Source organism: Xenopus laevis, chromosome 3L (genome assembly GCF_017654675.1).
Source record: "Xenopus laevis strain J_2021 chromosome 3L, Xenopus_laevis_v10.1, whole genome shotgun sequence".
In the NCBI taxonomy this organism is placed as follows: domain Eukaryota; kingdom Metazoa; phylum Chordata; class Amphibia; order Anura; family Pipidae; genus Xenopus; species Xenopus laevis.
In genome coordinates, this window is record NC_054375.1 from 15,080,046 (window position 1) to 15,099,761 (window position 19,716).

At 43.6% G+C, this 19,716-nt stretch overlaps 1 protein-coding gene across 1 annotated transcript; it reads left to right on the forward strand.

Moving 5' to 3' along the window:
* Positions 1 to 713: 713 nt before the first annotated feature.
* Positions 714 to 18,817, forward strand: LOC121401383. Its single transcript, XM_041585971.1, has 5 exons — positions 714 to 1,078; positions 17,599 to 17,691; positions 17,797 to 17,979; positions 18,058 to 18,155; positions 18,237 to 18,817. Exons 1-5 carry the CDS (start codon positions 789 to 791, stop codon positions 18,293 to 18,295), a joined length of 723 nt encoding a protein of 240 aa, XP_041441905.1. The 5' UTR covers positions 714 to 788; the 3' UTR covers positions 18,296 to 18,817.
* The last annotated feature ends 899 nt before the right edge of the window (positions 18,818 to 19,716 follow it).

Here is a 19,716-nt window from a genome sequence, read left to right on the forward strand (position 1 = left end):
TACTGCCCTCTTTTTGACCATCTCCCACCACTCAGCTCTAGTGTTGCAAAATCCCACTAAAGACTCCTGGGCTTGAAAGAAGTCCAAAAAGGATTGCTTTAACAAACAAGGGAAAGTTGTGCTCACCACTATTTTTTTAAAACCATTAGGCGGGGGTGCAATGAGGCTGTGACCACAAAATACATATAGTCAAATACAAGAGTCCTCTGCACTCAACCCATTATCAATATATTTAAGACAGCGACATTTTGTGCATACTGCTACTAAAAAATGCCTTACCCTTTAAACAAAACAGGGATTGTTTGTCCATATATTGCAATATATTTAAGCTGGCCAACTACGTCAAAGTCATCCCATATCTGGCCAGTCCAATTTTATCTGATTCATTAAGAATTCTATTGCTACATTATACATTTTACAAAGGGACTAGGTTTTACCTGCAACTTACTTGCTGCTTTCAAAGTAAACCTCCATACTTGGCTGCCCTTTTATTAGACACCAGTGGGATCACCTGACTATAGCTGGGAAGGGTGGGAGCTACAACATGGAGCTGGTCACTGCTCCTGTATAACTATAACAAGGGAAAGTTGTGCTCACCACTATTTTTTAAAACCATTAGGCGGGGGTGCAATGAGGCTGTGACCACAAAATACATATAGTCGAATACAAGAGTCCTCTGCACTCAACCCATTATCAATATCAGTGGCGTAACTACCGAGGAAGCAGACCCCGCAGTCGCAGGGGGGCCCGGAGGTACAGGGGGCCCGGTAGGGGCCTGCTTCCTCAGTATGTGCAACCAGCCAGGATCATTTAGGGCAGGGGTGTCCAAACTAGGCTGCAGCATTTCGCACCACCCCCCTCCCCAGTCGGTGGAAGTGGCCAACGGTGAACAGGAAGTCTGCTGCAGTGCCAGAGAGGGAGCCGGAAGAGGAGCAGAACGTCGCAGCAGCACGTCACAAGTGCGCCTGCTGCACTTGAGAATACTGCTGCCGACTGGGATTCGACCTCTCCTTACAATGATGCCACAGCACAGGCACGCCAACCCGCCTCCCCATTCCCACTGCAGCAGCCAGCCTCCGTGAGTTTTTAAAGCTCTGTTCTCTCTCCGTTACGTACACACTAAACTTCTGTCACTCCCCCTCCCTCTCAGAAACTAAAGGTGGACTGGACTCCTTGACTGTGACTTACTTCCCTGCTGCTGCACATTCATTTCTATGTGATCACTGAGACACGTGAGAAGTGAATGTGCTGCTGCAGCTTGATCCTGCTTATCTAACAAGTGTCTCAGTGATCACACAGAAATGAATGTGCAGCAGCAGGGAAGTAAGTCACAGTCAAGGAGTCCAGTCTACCTTTAGTTTCTGAGAGGGAGGGGGGAGCTGGCAGCTCCAGAAGGAGAGGAGCTTGTGCTTGCTTCTATGCTACTTGTGTTTTTGTTGATTTCCACCAGTGTTTTTGTTGATTTCCACCAGAATTCATATTTTTTCTCAAAAAAAAAAAAAAAAGTGTGTGAAATGAGTTTCTTAAAAAACATGTATATACAGGTATGGGATCCATTATCTGGAAACCGGTTATTTAGAGTTCCAAATTACAGAATGACTGTCTCCCATTGACTCCATTTTATAGAAATAATCCAAGTTTTTAAAAATAATTTCCTTTTTCTGTGTAATAATAAAACAGTAGCTTGTACTTGATCCAAACTTAGATATAATGAATACTTATTGGAAGAAAAAAAAGCCTATTGTGTTTATGTAATGTTTAAATGAATTTCTAGTAGATTTAAGGCATGAAGACCCAAATTACAGAAAGATCACTTATCTAGAAAACCCCAGGTCCCAAGCAGTCTGGATAAATGGGTCCCATACCTGTACAAGGTCCATGGGGGAAGCCATATAATAAAAGAAAATCATGTGATATGAAAGAGTTAAACTTAATTTTAATTAAATAATCCAAAATTTCAAAACATTTGTTTTTTTCTCTGTTATAACAAAACAGAATATTGTACTTCATCCCAACTAAGATATAACTAATTTTTATTGGTGGGAAAACAAAACTATTGGGTTTACTAAATGTTCAAATGATTTTTAGCAGACTGGGGTATGCAGTTCCAGATTATGGAAAGACCCCTTATCGGGCATACCCCAGCCCCTGAGCATTTTGGGTAACAGGTCCTATACCTAGGGTTTAGCTCTCCTTTAATAAACATGGAAATAGCAAAATGGTTTTGGCTTAAAGTGTTTGAAACTAGAAAGTATTGGTGGGCAAGCCTTAGTATAATAGTGGGCGCTATGTGTGCCGAGCGTACCAGCCCTCCACTTTTTTTGATCCCAGTTCAAGCACTGGCTGTATTAGAAGTGTGTGCTCTTACCGGATGCAGTTTAAAGAAGTTTCAGGGAGCTAAGGCAAGAGCTTTTACACAGAGCTGAGGTAGGAGAAATCGCATTGCTGCTATGTGAAAAGTTTTTTGTTTCCATGGGCAAATACAATCACTAAAACACAACTGTTATTCCTCACTGTTCAGTCAGCATATCTCCCACTATTTTGTACAGAAGGGGGCCCTGAAATTTCTTTGCAGGGGGGCCCTGGCATCCCAAGTTACGCCACTGATCAATATATTTAAGACAGCGACATTTTGTGCATACTGCAGTATGCACAAAATGTCGCTGTCTTAAATATATTGATAATGGGTTGAGTGCAGAGGACTCTTGTATTTGACAAAAAGGATTGCTTGACAGATTCCTTCCCTAGGAGCGCCAAAGCCCTTTACCCCTCTGAGCCACCTGAGAGACACTTAGAAACACCCTCACCATACAGTGATCCGAGAACTCTACCGGAATCACCTCAGGAGGTGACACCACAGAGCCCTCTTTAACAAAACTATCTATTCTGCTTCTACAACTATCCCTAAAAAAGGTGAAACCAGTGTGGTTGGGTCCATGTCGAATGTGCACATCCTCCAACCCTGCTTCCTTAACAATACTATTCAGGGAGATACTATCGTAACCCAACCGGCCGGCTATTCCTCCCCTATCCATGGGCCTAGTCACGGTAGTGCAAATAAACATACGCAAGGTTTATCCTGCTTGAATATGCTGTGAGTGCCATTGCTTTTTTCTTTTGTTGATTGAGGAGGGTGCCGATCCTTCCAAGCAATTGAGCACCTGGCGGAGCTTTTAAGGCCTGGGTGTGCGAGTTTTGCCATTATCTCCTAGTCACGGTATTGAAATCACCGCCAAAAATAACCGGCTGGGCTGTAAAAAGAAAGGGCTTAATCCTGTTAGAGCTCTTTCCTCGCCCCTTTGGTCTGTGGACCATACACATTTATGAGGCGAAGATTTTGCCCATTCAACAGGACGTCTAAGACCATAGATCTCCCCTGCTCTCTTATTGGTCTTAAAAAGGACCACCACTCCACTATAATGCTCGGCTGCAAGAGACCAAAAAGAGGGCCCATAGGTCCATTGTTTTTTCGCTTGATGGAGCTTGGCAGATGGCACAATCTGGTCTCTTGCAAAAATAAAACATCTGCCTCAACACCGGAGAGAAAAAATATGGCCGCATTCCTAGCACTTACAGACTTCACACTCGCAACATTAATGGTCGCGAGGCTAATTGGAGGGGGTACAGCCATTTATAGGGTGTTTAAGATGTAGCAGCTTCAGCCCTCCTCTTTATCCTCCTGTCATCCTCTGAGCATTCCCTTTCAGCGGACATGCCAGAAGTCATGCACTCCGCCACCTCTAGGCCAATATCCTCAAAATCCGAATCCGAGGAACCAGGCATCCTCACACATACGCCTTAACTCCTCTCGGGTTTCGTCCTGATTCTCCCCCTCTAACGCTACCCTCTGCCCCATGACAAAGGCCCATATCTATTTGAGGTATTAACTGACAAAGCCTCATCCCTTCTCCTACAGACCTCACTACCTCTCGAAGGGTCCAGACTCCCTTTCTTTCCCACCTTGACCCACTCCCCAAGGGTAGTCTTCACACTCCTTTCCACTCTCCTAAGTCTCTCTTTGCTAGACAAATCACCTGTCGCTGGAAAGGAGCCGGGCTTACCTACAACCTTTTTCTTTATCCTGCTTGTGTCAGGCTGAGAGGATCCTGATCCTGAGACCCTCTTTTCCACAGAGGTGTAGGCCTCCCTCTCTGACATCCCCCTCCTCTTCCTCTCTGAGGCACCCCAATATGGTCTTGGCCTGAAAAAGAACAAAGCAGGGGAGAAAGAAGGGGTACAGGGGAGACAAAGGCCAGCTCTAGATCTTACTCATCTGCCTTAGAGCCTGACTCCATAGACAACTGTGTCTCCTCAACTACCTCCGCTGATAAAACAACTTCCTCCACCTGAGCTTCATCCCCTTGAGCACGAAACTCCTCATCTATCTTGTGCCAAGATGAGGGACAAGAGCCGTAAGCATGGCCAAGCTCTCTGCACAAATTACAACGTATACTCTTGGGACAAGTCTTCGCCACATGGCCTACATCAAGGCACATGGCACACTTAAAGGACCAGTAACATCAAAAAAAATGTTTAAAAATTCGTTAGTGCACAACGAAAGATAAACAACAAGACAAATGAAAGTTTTAGAAAGCAAAGCCTTTATTAAGAAATAACATACAGAAAATCCACTTCCTGTCCTCTTCAGAAAAGTCGACCATCCACAGTGCAGCAATCGATTTCTCCTTCCTGGCTATTCACTGACAGGCATCCTCCTCCCGGCGTCCAGCAGCAGCTGTGTCTCTCCTGTGTTGCAGTCTGATATTTAGCAATTAAAGCATTGGCATAATACAATGAACAGACAAGTATTTTACACTGCACTGTCTGCTTCTTAGAGCTCCGTCCCCTGCCTCCACTCACACAGACTCCTAAATTACTACCCACTCTGTGCCCCCACGGCTGCTGCTGCTGTCTTTGCCGCATCTCTCTCTCTGAGTAGGGGAGGAGGGAAGACAGAGAGGAAGGAGGGAAGCCGATCCACGGGGAAGGAGAGACACAGCTGCTGCTGGATGCTGGGAGGAGGATGCCTGTCAGTGAATAGCCAGGAAGGAGAAATCGATTGCCGCAGTGTGGATGGTCGCCTTTTCGCTGTTTCTGAAGAGGACAGGAAGTGGATTTTCTGTAAGTTATTTCTTAATAAAGGCTTTGCTTTTTGAAAGTTTTAATTTGTCTTGGTGTTTATTTTTCGAATATTTTAACGAATTTTTAAACATTTTTTTTTTGATGTTACTGGTCCTTTAAGCAGATCACAACTAATGCTTATGTGTCTGGTTGACCCGCATTTCCAGCACTCCCTCGGCTGGCCTGGGTAAGAACAACAGATCAAATCTCTGCCAATGTACGTGGAATTGGGGATATGCTGAGTTACGTGTCCTACCACCTCCAGTCTACACACCCTTATACCCTATGTCTTTTTCAAGATCTTCTACCACTTTCCCATATCTCATTAGCCAAACCTTTGAGGTCTGAGGGAGGGATGGATTCATTTTCTAAGATTATGTTGACCTTAACCACCGAGGGTCTAGACACTGTCACTGCCTCAAACCCTTTAAAAGAGCCAAAATTTATCCAACTCCTGTGGACTAACAATTTATGGAGTAATCTCTGAATACACTATTGTGGGCAGAGCAGTTAAGATCCTCGGCTGTAAAACCCATTTCCAGTACTTTATCCATGACTACCCTTGTATCAGGAGGCAAGCCTTCCCCTACCCAGTTAAGTTGTACCGCATTCCTGTGCCTGCCAGGGTCAACTGGATACACTCTGCTTCTTCTCTGGGGACCACCCTGACCCACACGACCACCATAATCTGCTGCGGAAGCCCCCGGGCGCACACCCGCCCCTACATCTTGACCCTCCACATGATTCCCATGCCCACCATTCCCTATTACAGCCCCAGCATAGTCTAAAAACTGTGCTTTATCCCTAGATACAGAACCTACTTCCCTCCTAGGCAAAATTTTCACACCATCCACATTTTCTTTATAGAATTCCCCTCTGTCAATACAGCTGCATCCAAGGGACCCCCCACACACTCTCTTGAGGCGTCTTTACGCTCTCACATCCACAACCCCCTCTTTTTCACCACTGGCACACTTTTCCTTCTCAGCAATTATCAACTGCGTGCCAGCACTACCCTCTGCTTAGCTCTAGAATTACTACAGTTATCCAAGTAACAGATGGACCAATCAAAGGAACCATAGCTAATTTAATCAGCCATTTGCAGTTTCTGTACTGGCTGTGCATTGCTTAATCTTTGAGACAAGCATATGCTACTAGCAGGATCAACCAGGTAGCCCCTCTGGGTCCGGCGGTGGCTGGTGCGGGGGAGCGGCATGGCCCTCGGCCACTCACGCTCGTTCTCCGGGATGGGGGCATGGCGGGAGGGTACGCAGCCTACTCTATCTCTGCTCGGTGAAAGGTGGTCAAAACAAGGTGCTCAGCTGGGTCAGGGAAAGGAGCCGAAGTCGGGGTACGGGCGGGATGGTGGCCCGTCATCGCCCCCGGGGGGGCGGCCGGCCGGCACAGTGGACCAGACCCTGGGTGCATCAGGGGGTCAGCAGGCAGAGGATCCTCCCCGCCCGGGAGCAGGTTGCCAGATTGATCGCTTGGGGAGCGAGACTTGTATGCAGATTGTTTGAACATTATAATGCTGGACTATAATCAGTATTAATGGACAATGGATTACTAAATTGCTCCCCTGATGTGATAAGACAGAGCAAACTGCAAACGTTTGATATTTCTGGAGGCAGAACTGTTGCTTGGGGTTAAGAACTACATTTCCAACAAGCCCTTGCTACAGGAAGTGCACGGAGACAGCCAATAGGAGCCCAGCCCAGGAACCGGGAGAGGGCATTAACCAGCAAGGAGGAATGTGCTGTGCTGGAAGACTTCGTGACTGGGGCAGTTGTGTTGCAGCTAGGATTAGTGATTAGCCAGAAAAAGAAGCCGTCACTAATCTGCAGAGGAACACACTGCAGTTTTGCTGAAAGTTGGTTCCTGTTATTCTCTGGAGGGAAAGTGCACAAGGTCCCAGTAACCAGTGTGATCCTGGGTTGTGGCCTTCCAGCCATTTTTGATCAGGAGGAAAATCCAGTGAGAGGAGAAGCAGAGTTCCTGTTAAACTGTGAGTCACGATTAACCCCTGCCCTGCCAGTTTGGAAGATTAATATTCAGCCTTATTCTATCTGTGAGACTGTGTGGTTTCTACGGACAGTGGAGCCCCTAAGTTGCTGGATGTTTTCACATGTGTTCAGATGTGCCTCCTTTTTATATTACAATCATCAGCTGAGAGAGTTGCAGTGAACCAGCAAAGTTACTGAGGCAATTTCAGGGGTCACCTCATCAACCTGCAAGGATTATAAGTAAGGCTGACAGCATTGTATTCATCACAAAAGGCCCCCACCGATACACACACTATATCCAGCTGGCAACTTGTCAGGAGGGACTTAGGTGTGCACACCAGGGTTACACTGGGCTAAATATGGATCCTCAAGCTATTGCACAGTGGTGTGAAGCTGTAAATGCCAACCCAGATCAATGACTGGCACTTCTGCTTCCTACAAAGGATATGACTTCTAAACAGATATATCGGCTAATGGATGAGGTAATTCCCCAGAGCCACTGCTTCATAAGAGGCATGAAAAGAGACCCTGTTACTGATACCACTAATGTATTATTGGAGTGGGATTGCCAGTTACTAAGCTTGGATGTGCCCCCTACTGTAGAGTTTGGAAAGGAGGGTCACAATGCCACTTCCACTGCTACTAGGTTATCTTCAGCTGCATCTTCAACTATAGGTTCAGAATTATAACTGCTCTAGGCATCCTTGTAGAGAAATGCAAAAAGAGCAGTGCTTCATATCATGGGTTTGGCTATAGCAAGCTGCGTTCCTTCTCTGGGTCACAGCCTGTTCCTACAGGGGAAGATGATTATGATTCCTGGATGGAACAGACTATGCAAGTCCTGGATGAATAGGATATCCCTGAAGCCCACAAGAAACAAAGAATATCTGAGAGTTTGAGGGGAGCAGCTGCGGAAGCTCAGTAAACAAAACTTTACTGCCTATGACTATTTGGAAGCCTTGCAGGATGTGTTTGGCAGAACTGAAAAAGCAGCTGACCTACTATACCCATTTGAGCACACAAATCCGGAGCCTGGGGAGAAACTATCGGACTACATTCGACGTCTAGATAAGACCCTACACCAGATATTGCTAAAGAAGGGTTTGGATCTCAAATTGGTGGACAAGGTAAGAGTGAAACAGATTTGGCAGGGGGCCCAACCCTTGACCCCATCATGCTAAAGTTGAGACTGAAAGGAGGGGGAAGAAAGTCTTATTTACAATCAACTGATTAAAGAAGTCCGAGAGGAAGAGGCCAGACTGGAGGAAAAGGGATCTATGGTGAACTCTGGATCTGGACTAAAAGTTGCAGTCAAAACTGTATGCCCTATGGAATCAAGCCAAGAGGTTACCCAGTTGAGGGCCCAACTAGACATGCTAACTGAGCTAGTAACCCAATTAGCCAAGACTCGTGTATCTACTCCAGATGTGTCTGGCACTATGCTCAGTTCAGCAGCTGCAGAAACTGAGAAGCCTCTTCATACCCAAGCTCACTCTAGTGGAAACACAGAGATATGTTACAAGTGTGGTGAGCCAGGCCATTATAGAATATGATGTTGCAATGAACCAAATCCAAGGAAGGTAATTGACAAATTATCAAAATTACTGCATGAGGAAAAGAGAAAGGCACAGGGAAACTACAAAGTGCAAGCTGGGTGCCCATCTAAAGAAAGCTCCAGGAAAACCTACAGGCGAGAGGTAGTCAACCCAAACAAAAAGATTGACTCGCTTTCACAGCCTCCAATACCTCCCCATCAAATTCCAAAAAAATATAAATGTGATAGTAATCCACTCAAATGGCATACTGACACAGCAAAAGGACACCTACGAAATTGAAAGAACAACATCACAGTTAACTGTCAACAGGGTGGACCAGACCAAGATAAACTGTTGCAAAAGCCAAGGTCACCAAAAAGCCTGGTTGGCCCACCTCTCATTATACCTGTGCAAATTGAAGGAGTTTACTCTGAGGCACTCCTAGATACAGGAGCTCAAGTGACACTACTGTACAGAGATTTTTATAAGAAGTACCTATTACACATACCTCTGGAGAAGTTGGAACACCTGGAAATATGGGGTCTGAGTGAAACCAAATTCCCCTATGATGGTTAAGTCAACATTAAATTAGAATTTTCTCCTCTTGTGGCAGGGACCAAAGAAATATTTGAGACAGTGGTGGTAGTGTGTCCCAGACCTCCAGGAGCCCTGCAGAACTCTTTAGTGGTGGGCACAAACACGGATTTGGTGAAGCGAATGTTGGCTCCTCAATTGCAGTTGAAATGGAAACCGAGAGCTTCCATACAACCACTGCTACAGCCAGTACTGACTTCCCTAACTTACCAGAAGGAGGAACCTTCAGATGGAATAGGAAATCTGTGGTCACTTCAGAGGAAAGAATGCCTAGTACCACCTGGAAAAATCACCTGCATGAGAGCAAGGGTAAAAATGTGCTGGTAACATACTGAACCGAATTTGATGATTGAAGGTGGGCAAGGGATAGATCTACCTACTGGAGTAGAGCTGATTCCTGAAACCTTTCCAACTGATTGTCTGAAGAAGAACCAAGGCACTGTCACTGTTGGGCTGAAAAATACTACCAGTGAACCTGTTGTTATTCATTCACATATACTCTTAGGAAAAGTCTACTCAGCTAGTCCTATGCGTATGGGTAGCTTGGTGAGGGATAGAGCAGAAGCCACAGATGAAGACAAAGTCTTCAATTTTAGTAATCCTTTCATTCCCCTTGACAGAAACATTTGAAAGAGCACCGTGATTTATTCTCCAAAAGTGACGTTGATATGGGCTGCGCTACCAGCACACAGCACAGAATCCTTCTCAGAAAAGATAGACCTTTTTGTGAAAGAACACAGCGCATTGCTCCAGGAGACCTAGAAGATCTTCGCAGGCACCTGGAAGAGCTAAAAGCTGCTGGAATCATTAAAGAATCGTGAAGCCCTTATGCATCCCCAATAGTAGTGGTACGTAAAAAGAATGGTTCAATCTGGATGTGTGTGTATGGTCGCACTTTAAATCAGTGTACCATTCCAGACCAGTATACCACTCCCAGGATTGAGGATGCCCTTAACTGCTTGGTTGTGAGCAAGTGGTTCAGTGTATTGGACCTGAGAAGTGGATACTATCAGATCCCTATGCACCCAAAAGACAAGGAGAAGACAGTATTCATATGTCCTTTGGGTTTCTACGAATTTAATAGGATGCCCCAAGGCCTCTGTGGAGCACCTGCCACCTTTCAACGCCTCATGGAACAGTAGGTGATATGCACCTTTTGGAAGTACTGGTATACTTAGATGACCTAATAGTCTTTGGCAAGACCTTAGAGGAGCATGAACAGAGACTGCTGAAGGTATTCAGTCGGCTTGAGAAGGAAGGCCTGTAGTTGTCCCCAGAAAAGTGTCAATTCTGTCAGCCCTCAGTGAACTATGTGGGCCATGTGGTGTCATCAGAAGGAATAGCCACTGACCCCAGCAAGATTGAAGCGGTCTCATCATGGCCCAAACCCAGAACAATTACTGAACTGAGGTCCTTTTTGGGTTTCTGTGGGTATTACAGGAGATTTGTGAAGGGGTTCTCAAAAGTGGCTCAACCGTTGAATCAGTTGCTTCAAAACAGCTCTGAGACAGAAGAATCGAATGAAGGCAAGAAGTACGGAGGCCAAGGATGGGCCATAGAGTCCATAGAAGGTAGATGGACTTGAGAATGTGAACAAGCTTTTGACCAGCTAAAGTATTGCCTTACTGATGCACCTGTGCTAGCCTATGCTGATACATCTTAGCCTTATGTGTTGCATATAGATGCCAGCAGGGAGGGCCTTGGAGGTGTTCTATACCAAGAGTATAATGAGGAACTTAGACCAGTAGCTTTCATCAGTCGAAGCTTGTCACCCTCTTGAGAGGAACTACCCTGCTCATAAACTTGAATTCCTTGCACTAAAATGGGCAGTGGTGGATAAGATACACGATTACTTATATAGAGCAGAATTCGAAGTACAGACAGCAAACAATCCACTGACATATTTTAACCATTGCAAAGCTGGATGCCACTAGTCCAAGATGATTGGCCGCACTAGCACACTACAAGTTTAAGTTTGCACAACCGACCAGGTCAGAATAATAAGGATGCTGATGGGCTGTCTAGACAACCTCATGAAAATCTGCATCCAGATGATGAATGGATTGAGATTACAGCACCTGGAGTGAGAAGCATGTGTCAAGGGGTGACTTTTAGACTAACAAGTGAATGTTTCGCAGTGAAGGTTGGAATGACTTCCAGCGGGATTGCGAGGCTTTATTGCAATGTGACTTCTGTTGAGACATCCACCATCCCAACTCTCAGCAAAGGAGACCTCAAGAGAGATCAAAGAGAGGATCCCCTATGTCAACTGGCCATGGAGGCCTTCAGGAAACAACAAGCTGATTTACTCAGAACTGATCTTCAGCCTCTGGCCAGATTGCTTTTGAAAGAGTGGAACAGACTGCAAATACGAGGTGGTTTAGTATACAGACGAGCTCCGAGTATAGCAGACACTGAGAAATGGCAATTGATGCTACCACAGAAACACAGAGACTCTGTTCTTATGGGCCTGCATGATGAACATGGTCATCTGGGGTATAAGAAAACTCTAGGCCTTGTAAGGGATCGTTTCTATTGCCCATGTGTGAAACAAGATGTAGAAGACTATTGTCGTACATGCCTTAGATGTATACAGAGGAAAACTTTGCCAACAAGGGCTGCTCATCTTCTGCATATGGAAAGCCATGGGCCCATGGATCTAGTTTGCATTGACTTCCTATCCATTGAGCCAGATGAGGGTGGTATTAGCAATCTTTTGGTGGTAACAGACCATTACACCAGGTATGCCCAGGCCTTTCCCACCAAAGATCAAAGAGCCATTACAGTTGCAAAGGTTCTCGTGGAACGTTTCTTTGTTAATTATGGCTTACCTAGAAGAATCCATTCGGATCAGGGAAGAGACTTTGAAAGTAAGCTAGTGCATGAGCTGTTATCAATACTTGGGAGTTCAGAAGTCAAGAACCCCTCCCTACCATCCACAAGGTGACCCTTGGCCTGAAAGGTTCAAAAGGACCCTGTTAGACATGCTAGGCACCTTGCCCAAAGAGAAGAAATGTCACTGGAGTCACTATAGTGCCACAGTTGTTCATGTATACAAAAGCACGAGAAATGAATGCCACTGGGTACTCACCCTACTTCCTAATGTTTGGGCGCGAGGCAAGACTACCTATTGACATAATATTTGGGGTCACAGCTGATAACACTCTTGTAGAAGTGTAGAAAGGCTAAAGAAAAACCTTTAGCAAGCCTATGAAAGAGCTGAGACAGCGGCTAGTAACCAATGCAAGCAAAACAAAAGCAGATATGACAAAAAGTGAAATATCATGATTTGTAGCCAGGTGATCGAGTACTTCTAAGGAATATGGGAATCCCAGGCAAACACAAGCCTCCTGATCGATGGGGATCACAACCATATATTATTTGCTCCTAACTACCAAATCTACCAGTATACCAATTTCGCCCAGAAGGGAAGGACAGTCCTATAAAAACCTGGCACAGAAATTACCTTTAAGGGAAGCCACACGGGAGACAAGGTCTCAACCCGCAAAGAGACACATGAATACTAAACCGAGAAGATCTCAGAGGCTACAAGGACAGACTCCCTCAAGGAATGATACCACATCTGAACAGCTTTGTGAAGATAACAGTGATGATGATGATTGGGGGTTAGATTACTTCTTCTCAGATGGTGCAGAGGAAGGAACTCTCCATGATAACTCTGAAGTCAACAGGAACTTAAATGCCAATGCACCTGAGTTTGTCCTATGAATGCCAGAGTTACATATAGTAAATTCAGGTGCTTCTCAATCAGCCTTCAGAGAGCTTGAATGTGACTCAAATGGCGTAACGCATTCTACAGAGACTGATTCCTCTTCAATAGATCAGTTTGGACTCAACTGTCAAGATGAAGTTCAAGATATAAGAGACTTAAATGAGGCCCAAGTAGTCAATCCAAGGGAGCCCAGAACTATTAGACCTCCTCAAAAACTGACTTACAATTCTCTAGGAAATAGTACTGAAAAGATCGTTCTCACCTCACACAGATTGGTTTATGCCCATGAACCATTCGTTGGAGAAAAATCTGGTGGCACCCCATATAAGACTCATGTTTGCAATGTGAAACCTAAGATTGAAACAACCGTATAAAGTATTTTAGGTGTACTATTCTGTACCTATGTGGTTAATATATTAATGCCATGTTCATCTTGATGGGGCTCAAGAGTTATGATGGGGGGAAAGTGTAGCACCCTATTATGTGTGCAGATTGAACATTATAATGCTGGACTATAATCAGTATTAATGGACAATAGATCACTAAATTGCTCCCCTGATGTGATAAGACAGAGACTGCAAATGTTTGATATTTCTGGAGGCAGAACTGTTGCTTGGGGTTAAGAACTACATTTCCAACAAGCCCTTGCTACAGGAAGTGCACAGAGACAGCCAATAGGAGCCCAGCCCAGGAACCGGAAGGGGAGGGGGAATTAACCAGCAAGGAGGACTGTGCTATGCTGGAAGACTTAGTGACTGGGGCAGTTGTGTTGCAGCCAGGATTAGTGATTAGCCAGAAAAAGAAGCTGTCACTAATCTGCAGAGGAAGACACTGCCATTTTGCTGAAAGTTGGTTCCTGTTATTCCCTGGAGGGAAAGTGCACAAGGTCCCAGTAGCCAGTGTGATCCTGGGTTGTGACCTTCCAGCCATTTTTGATCAGGAGGAAAATCCAGTGAGAGGAGAAGCAGAGTTCCTGTTAAACTGTGAGTCACCATTAACCCCTGGCAGTTTGGAAGATTAATATTCACCCTTATTCTATCTGTGAGACTGTGTGGTTTCTACGGACAGAGAGCCCCTAAGTTGCTGGATGTTTTTACATGTGTTCAGATGTGCCTCCTTTTTATATTACAATCATCAGCTGAGAGAGTTGCAGTGAACCAGCAAAATTACTGAGATGATTTCAGGGATTACATAGTCACCTCATCAACCTGCAAGGATTATAAGTAAGGCTGACAGCATTGTATTCATCACAAGAGGCCCCCACCGATACACACACTATATCCAGCTGGCAACTTGTCGGGAGGGACTTAGGTGTGCACACCATGGTTACACTGGGCTATTCTTAGTTGTTATTGTTGTTATATTATTATTTACTACTATTCTAAGTAACTAATCACTTTTCTTACAGCTTCAGCTGTTAAATAGAATAGGGTTGTGCCTCTTTGCATTGCTATTCTTGCTTGCTTGGTTACTGTATCTCAGTGTTGTTTGCCAGAATATAAGTACAATTCTAGAGCACACTCACGGGTGTGCTACATAACTAAAGAGGAACACATGGCCATTTCTACCCTTAAACAGGATCACAGCATTATTATACATCCTGCGGACAAAGGAGGGGGCATTGTCCTTTTGGATTACCAAGACAATGAAATTGAGACAATTAAGTGACACTAAAATTTATGAGAAACTATGTGCTGATCCTGTGAATGAGCATACAGACATTCTGACTGGGGTTTTGAATCATGCTGTGGAGTCTAACTGGATTTCAAGGGAAACTCGCAATTTTTTGTTACCTAATTTTCCAATTTGTCCGATTTTTTTATTGCCTCCCTAAAATCCATAAAAGCATTACAAGTCCACCTGGGTGCCCCATAGTATCATCAAGAAAGTTTATTTTACTTTACTTTTCATTTTTATTGATTTCTATCTACAAAGCCCAGTACAATTATTACCATATTATTTAAAGGACACATCACATTATTTTGTCATGTATAGGAGACATAAAATTTAGTCAAATAAATGTAATCCTAGCCACACTTGATGTAAGCAGCCTTTATACAATTATCCCCCATTCTGAAGGGATTCAGGCAGTTTTTTTGGAGAATTCAGCCAATTATGATGGTCCACCGGTGGATTATTTTTTTGTGATCTTCTACAGCTGTCTTTAAAGTACAACAATTTTCGTTTTGAAAAAAGTTATTTTTTGCAGAAAGAAGGCACAGCCATGGGATCAGCCATGGCTCCCCCCTATGTGAATTGCTATATGTCATTGTATGAAAACAAACACATTATGTCTAAGTACTATTCTAATGTATCATCGCTACATAGACAACATTTTCCTTGTGTGGCAGGGTGACCAAAATTCCCTACAGAATATGGTGGGTGATCTAAACAGCCTTAATACTCCCATACCCTTTACCCTTTCAATTGGCCCAAATGAGATATACAATTTTTGGATGTGTTGGTTTCATTGGCCGAAGATGGCCTAAGCTACAGTCTGTTCCGTAAACCAATGGACAGGAACACAATTCTCCATCAGAATAGCCCTCCGTCAATTAAGGACAGTGTGTTCCTTTTTCTAAATTTTTTTGAACCATCCGCAATAACTCTAATGCTATAAATTATGAGACTCGGCTTACAGAAACACATAGTTTCCTAGAAAGGGGCTATAGCTTCAAAAAAATTGATTGAGGCAAAAAATAAGGCCTTGACTCATGTCACTAAAACAACCCGATAATGTCCAGGATCCTAAAAGGATGGGGATTACCTCTCATTATAGTACTGGTTTCCCCCATTATTCGTAACATTATAGGCAAAAAAAGGCCTATCCTGGCAAACGATAATAGTCCAAATACCTTGAAACAAAAAACAATATGGGGCTATAAATGATATTTTGATGCCAACAGATCCAGTAGAGTGTTACAATGTTTCACCATTTTTATTTGCCCCATTGAAGAATGACTGTTATAAATGCACAGGCTGTAAAACCTGCAGAAACATGTTAACAGACAAAAATTTCCATCACCCACACACAGGTAAAATGATAGCAATAAAACACAAAATAACATGCACTACAACACATGGGATCTATATAATCATTTGCCCTTGTAGGTTGAAATATGTGGGTAGAACTCAGAATTCGCTACATAAATGCAAGGGCAGCCACGGTCAGCATTACGTGCTGCATTCGAAAACAAAAAAACTGATATCCCCCTTTACAAACATTACTTGGAGAAAGGTTATGGTCCACCCACCTTTCGCTTTATGGGGATAGAAACAATCCCTCACCCTCGTCGTGGTCGTGATCATTGCCATATGCTATTACAAAGGGAGACCTTTTGGATACAAAAGTTAAATACATTATTTCCAAAGGGTTTAAATGAATACTGCTCGTCCCTGCCTTTTTTAGATGAACGTTAATACTTGTTTATAAAAAAAAATGCTTTTGTATATTTCTAATTCATTCATTTATTTCTGGCTATTGTTTTTGTGTTTTACCACTAGGTGGCAGGATTTACTTGTAACTGCACAAGGATTTTGGGGTTAATTGACCTGATGTTGGACCTGTTGTTATCACCTGTCTGGGGGGAGTATACCTATGAGTCTATATATTTGTTATTTTGACCAGTGTTTTTTAATCTTGAGAAAGATCCCACTGAGGGTCGAAACGATTCTAATAAAGCCTTTTATTGCATAAGTCCCTAGAGTGCAACAGCATTTTTGTAGATATTTGTGTGATACTTCTGTTAGCACAGGGCATTATCTCTTTTCAGTGTGTGCAGCAGCCCCACAGACTTAAAATTCAAAACAGTAAAATACACACACAGCCTAATATATGAACATTTATAAACCATATACTACTTTTTAGTCTGTATTTATTACTGAAATAATCATTTACCAAACAAAAACTCAAAAAGTTCAGATTTCATACAAAACTCAGAACAATTCCAACTTCTTGGCATGTAAGGTGTAATACAAGTCTACAGTTGGTGCCATTCTTAGATAAAATAGTTTTAAGGTATTAGAGATGCACCAAATCCACTATTTTGGATTCAGCCAAACCCCCGAATCCTTCCTGAAAGATTCGGCCGAATACCAAACAGAATCCGAACCCTAATTTGCATATGCAAATTAGGGGTGGGAAGGGGAAAACATTTTTTACTTCCTTGTTTTCTGACCAAAAGTCATGCAATTTCCCTCCCCACCCCTAATTTGCATATGCAAATTCAGATTCGGTTCGGCTGGGCAGAAGGATTCAGCTGAATCCGAATCCTGCTGAAAAAGGCTGAATCCCGAACCGAATCCTGGATTCGGTGCATCCCTATAAGGTATGCAGAAATGCAATATAATCTTTTTTCTGGAGGCACATGGATTATGATTTGGCACATTTAATTCCCTGATACCTGAGGATTTGGACTATAAGGGTCATGATCCGCTGCAATTTTTTGTCAAGTTTTTGGAGAAAAATGGCTGTTATGTTAAAGGGAAGCCAGAGAAGTCTCTGAGGTATGTATTGCTCCTGCTATGTCTGTGTGTAAACATGTATGTCTAATTTTAGATTTTTATTTCTTCTTTATTTCTTCTTAACAATCAATGTTTTGTTACATTACAGCTATGCCATGAAAGAGCGCATCCGTCCATCCAACATGGAGACAGAGGTGGAGACAGAACTGGAGAAACAGGGGCCTGTTACAGGGCTGTGCCTGTAAGTATACTTGGCATATGAGCATCTACTCTTTATCAGTGTACAGTAGAATGTGTGCCTTTTTTTCAATAGTTTCTGAATTTTTGTTGATTTTTATTAATATAGACCAGTTGACACAGAGGTGGAAGCATATGTGGAGAAAGAGGTGGTGACACAGATGAAGACACAGGTGGAGAAACACATGAAGACTCAGGTGGAAATGCAAGTGGAGACACCGGTGGAGCAAGAGATGAAGAAACAGATGGAGATGCAGGTGGAAACACAGGGACCTGAGCTAGAGCTGGGCCTGTAAGTATACATTACACAAGTCTACATCTTAATATGTTTAAATTTTTCAATTTAAATTTTGGTTTATTTTTATTATAGCCCCATTGAATCAGATAAGGAGACAAATCCAGGCCCCGTTAATGATGAAGCTGATGGAGACAGAAGCCCCTGCTGGACCAATACGTTTGATCACATAAGTATATTTGAGTTTAACCTGTCTGTGCTGTATTAAATGTAAATATTTTCAGAATTTCTAAATGTATTTTTCTTTGGACTAGTAATGTTACAATGGAAACTAAGAAGAACCGCAATTCACTTGCTTGCAAGTTTTGCCTGAAGACCCAGGAATGCTTGCCTGTCCATCTAAGAAGAGCATGCAAAAAGTATGCAGAAGGAAGGGAAATTGAACTCCTGATGTTGGAGGCAAAAGGGAAGAAGAGGGCAATACTCAAAAGGTCTTGAGTGTCGTGGATTATGAGGACCTGGACTATAAGGGTCATGATCCTCTGCAATTTTTTGTCAAGTTTTTGGAGAAAAATGGCTATGTTAAAGGGAGGCCAGCTGGTCTCTCGAGCACATCCAGCAGAGGTTAAACAGATTGGTGGTCTGCTGGATATGTCAGATAGGGAAACCAAGGAACACTTTGTGGCATCTGCAGCATTCCTCATGACAGAAGCAAAGCCAGCAGTGGAGAGTTTGAGGAGATATGTGGTCTGCCGGATATGTCAAATGGGAAACCCATGGCTTCTGCAGCATTCCTAATGACTGGTCCAGATTTATTTTCTTTAAGCATACACAATATTTGCCTAGGGTTTGTTTTTTTCCTTCAAGTATCTTAATAAATGTTCCTTTAATTATACATTTTTGTGTGCTCATGTTGTTTTGAATAATCTCTTACAGGCCTGCCCCCAGGCCAAAGCATTTCCAAAGCACCTATATAACCCTCTCAGGGCTTCAGTAGGCACAGAGGAAAGCCTTAGTTGGACAGGGGACTCTGCCTGCTGGATTTCCCTCAGCAACCCTGGAGTACCACATGACATCAGTTGCGATGTTGACTCTCCCTTCTGGTTCAAGGCTGCTTGAGGTTCATCCTCCAAGGACGAGGACTTGGCTGCACCTCCGACCCTTCAGGGCCACATACTTTTAATTTTTCCTTCTCTCCATTAGGTTGAACCGGTCAGCATTTTAATAGCGTTTCTTAATGGCACCCACGCCCTGGCTTGGCAGTTTCAGTTCCTCCATTTCCACAAGTTCTGCCTGTAGCTCTTCAATTTCTTGCTTCTTTTTGGTCCTTGCCAAACTATTAAGCTTGAGCAAGTTTTCTTTTTACTTTCTCTATCTCCTTCTTCTTTTTGTAAAATGGTAATTCCTTTGGCCAGGTTTAGTGCAAAACCCATCTCACCTGCTTCTTTCCTGTATCAAATTCCAATTTGGACCCCTGAGATATAGTTTGGGGCCCCTCCGATAATCAGGAAAACACCTCTAATAAAGGTGCTTCTTTAGGGCATAAACCCTGGTAGTTACCCCCTGGGGGTACCCCCCCTCCTGGGCTACACACACTCATGATATAATTCTAACTTCTTGGCATGAAAGATGTAATACACATCTACCATTGGTGCCATTCTCAGATAAAGTATTTTAAGGTATGCAGATATGCAGAAAAATCCCTTTGTCTGGAGGCACATGGATTATGATTTGGCCCACTTAATTCCCCTGATACCTGCATACTGATCATCGACGAATGTGAAAAGGTGTTAA

Excerpts from the sequence above, each read along its gene's own strand:
- LOC121401383 (XM_041585971.1), top strand. The coding sequence starts at position 789 with ATGTGCAACCAGCCAGGATCATTTAGGGCAGGGGTGTCCAAACTAGGC. Across the intron at positions 1,079-17,598 it reads CACTGCAGCAGCCAGCCTCC|CTATGCCATGAAAGAGCGCA; the intron begins GTGAGTTTTTAA and ends GTTACATTACAG. Across the intron at positions 18,156-18,236 it reads CAATACGTTTGATCACATAA|TAATGTTACAATGGAAACTA; the intron begins GTATATTTGAGT and ends TCTTTGGACTAG.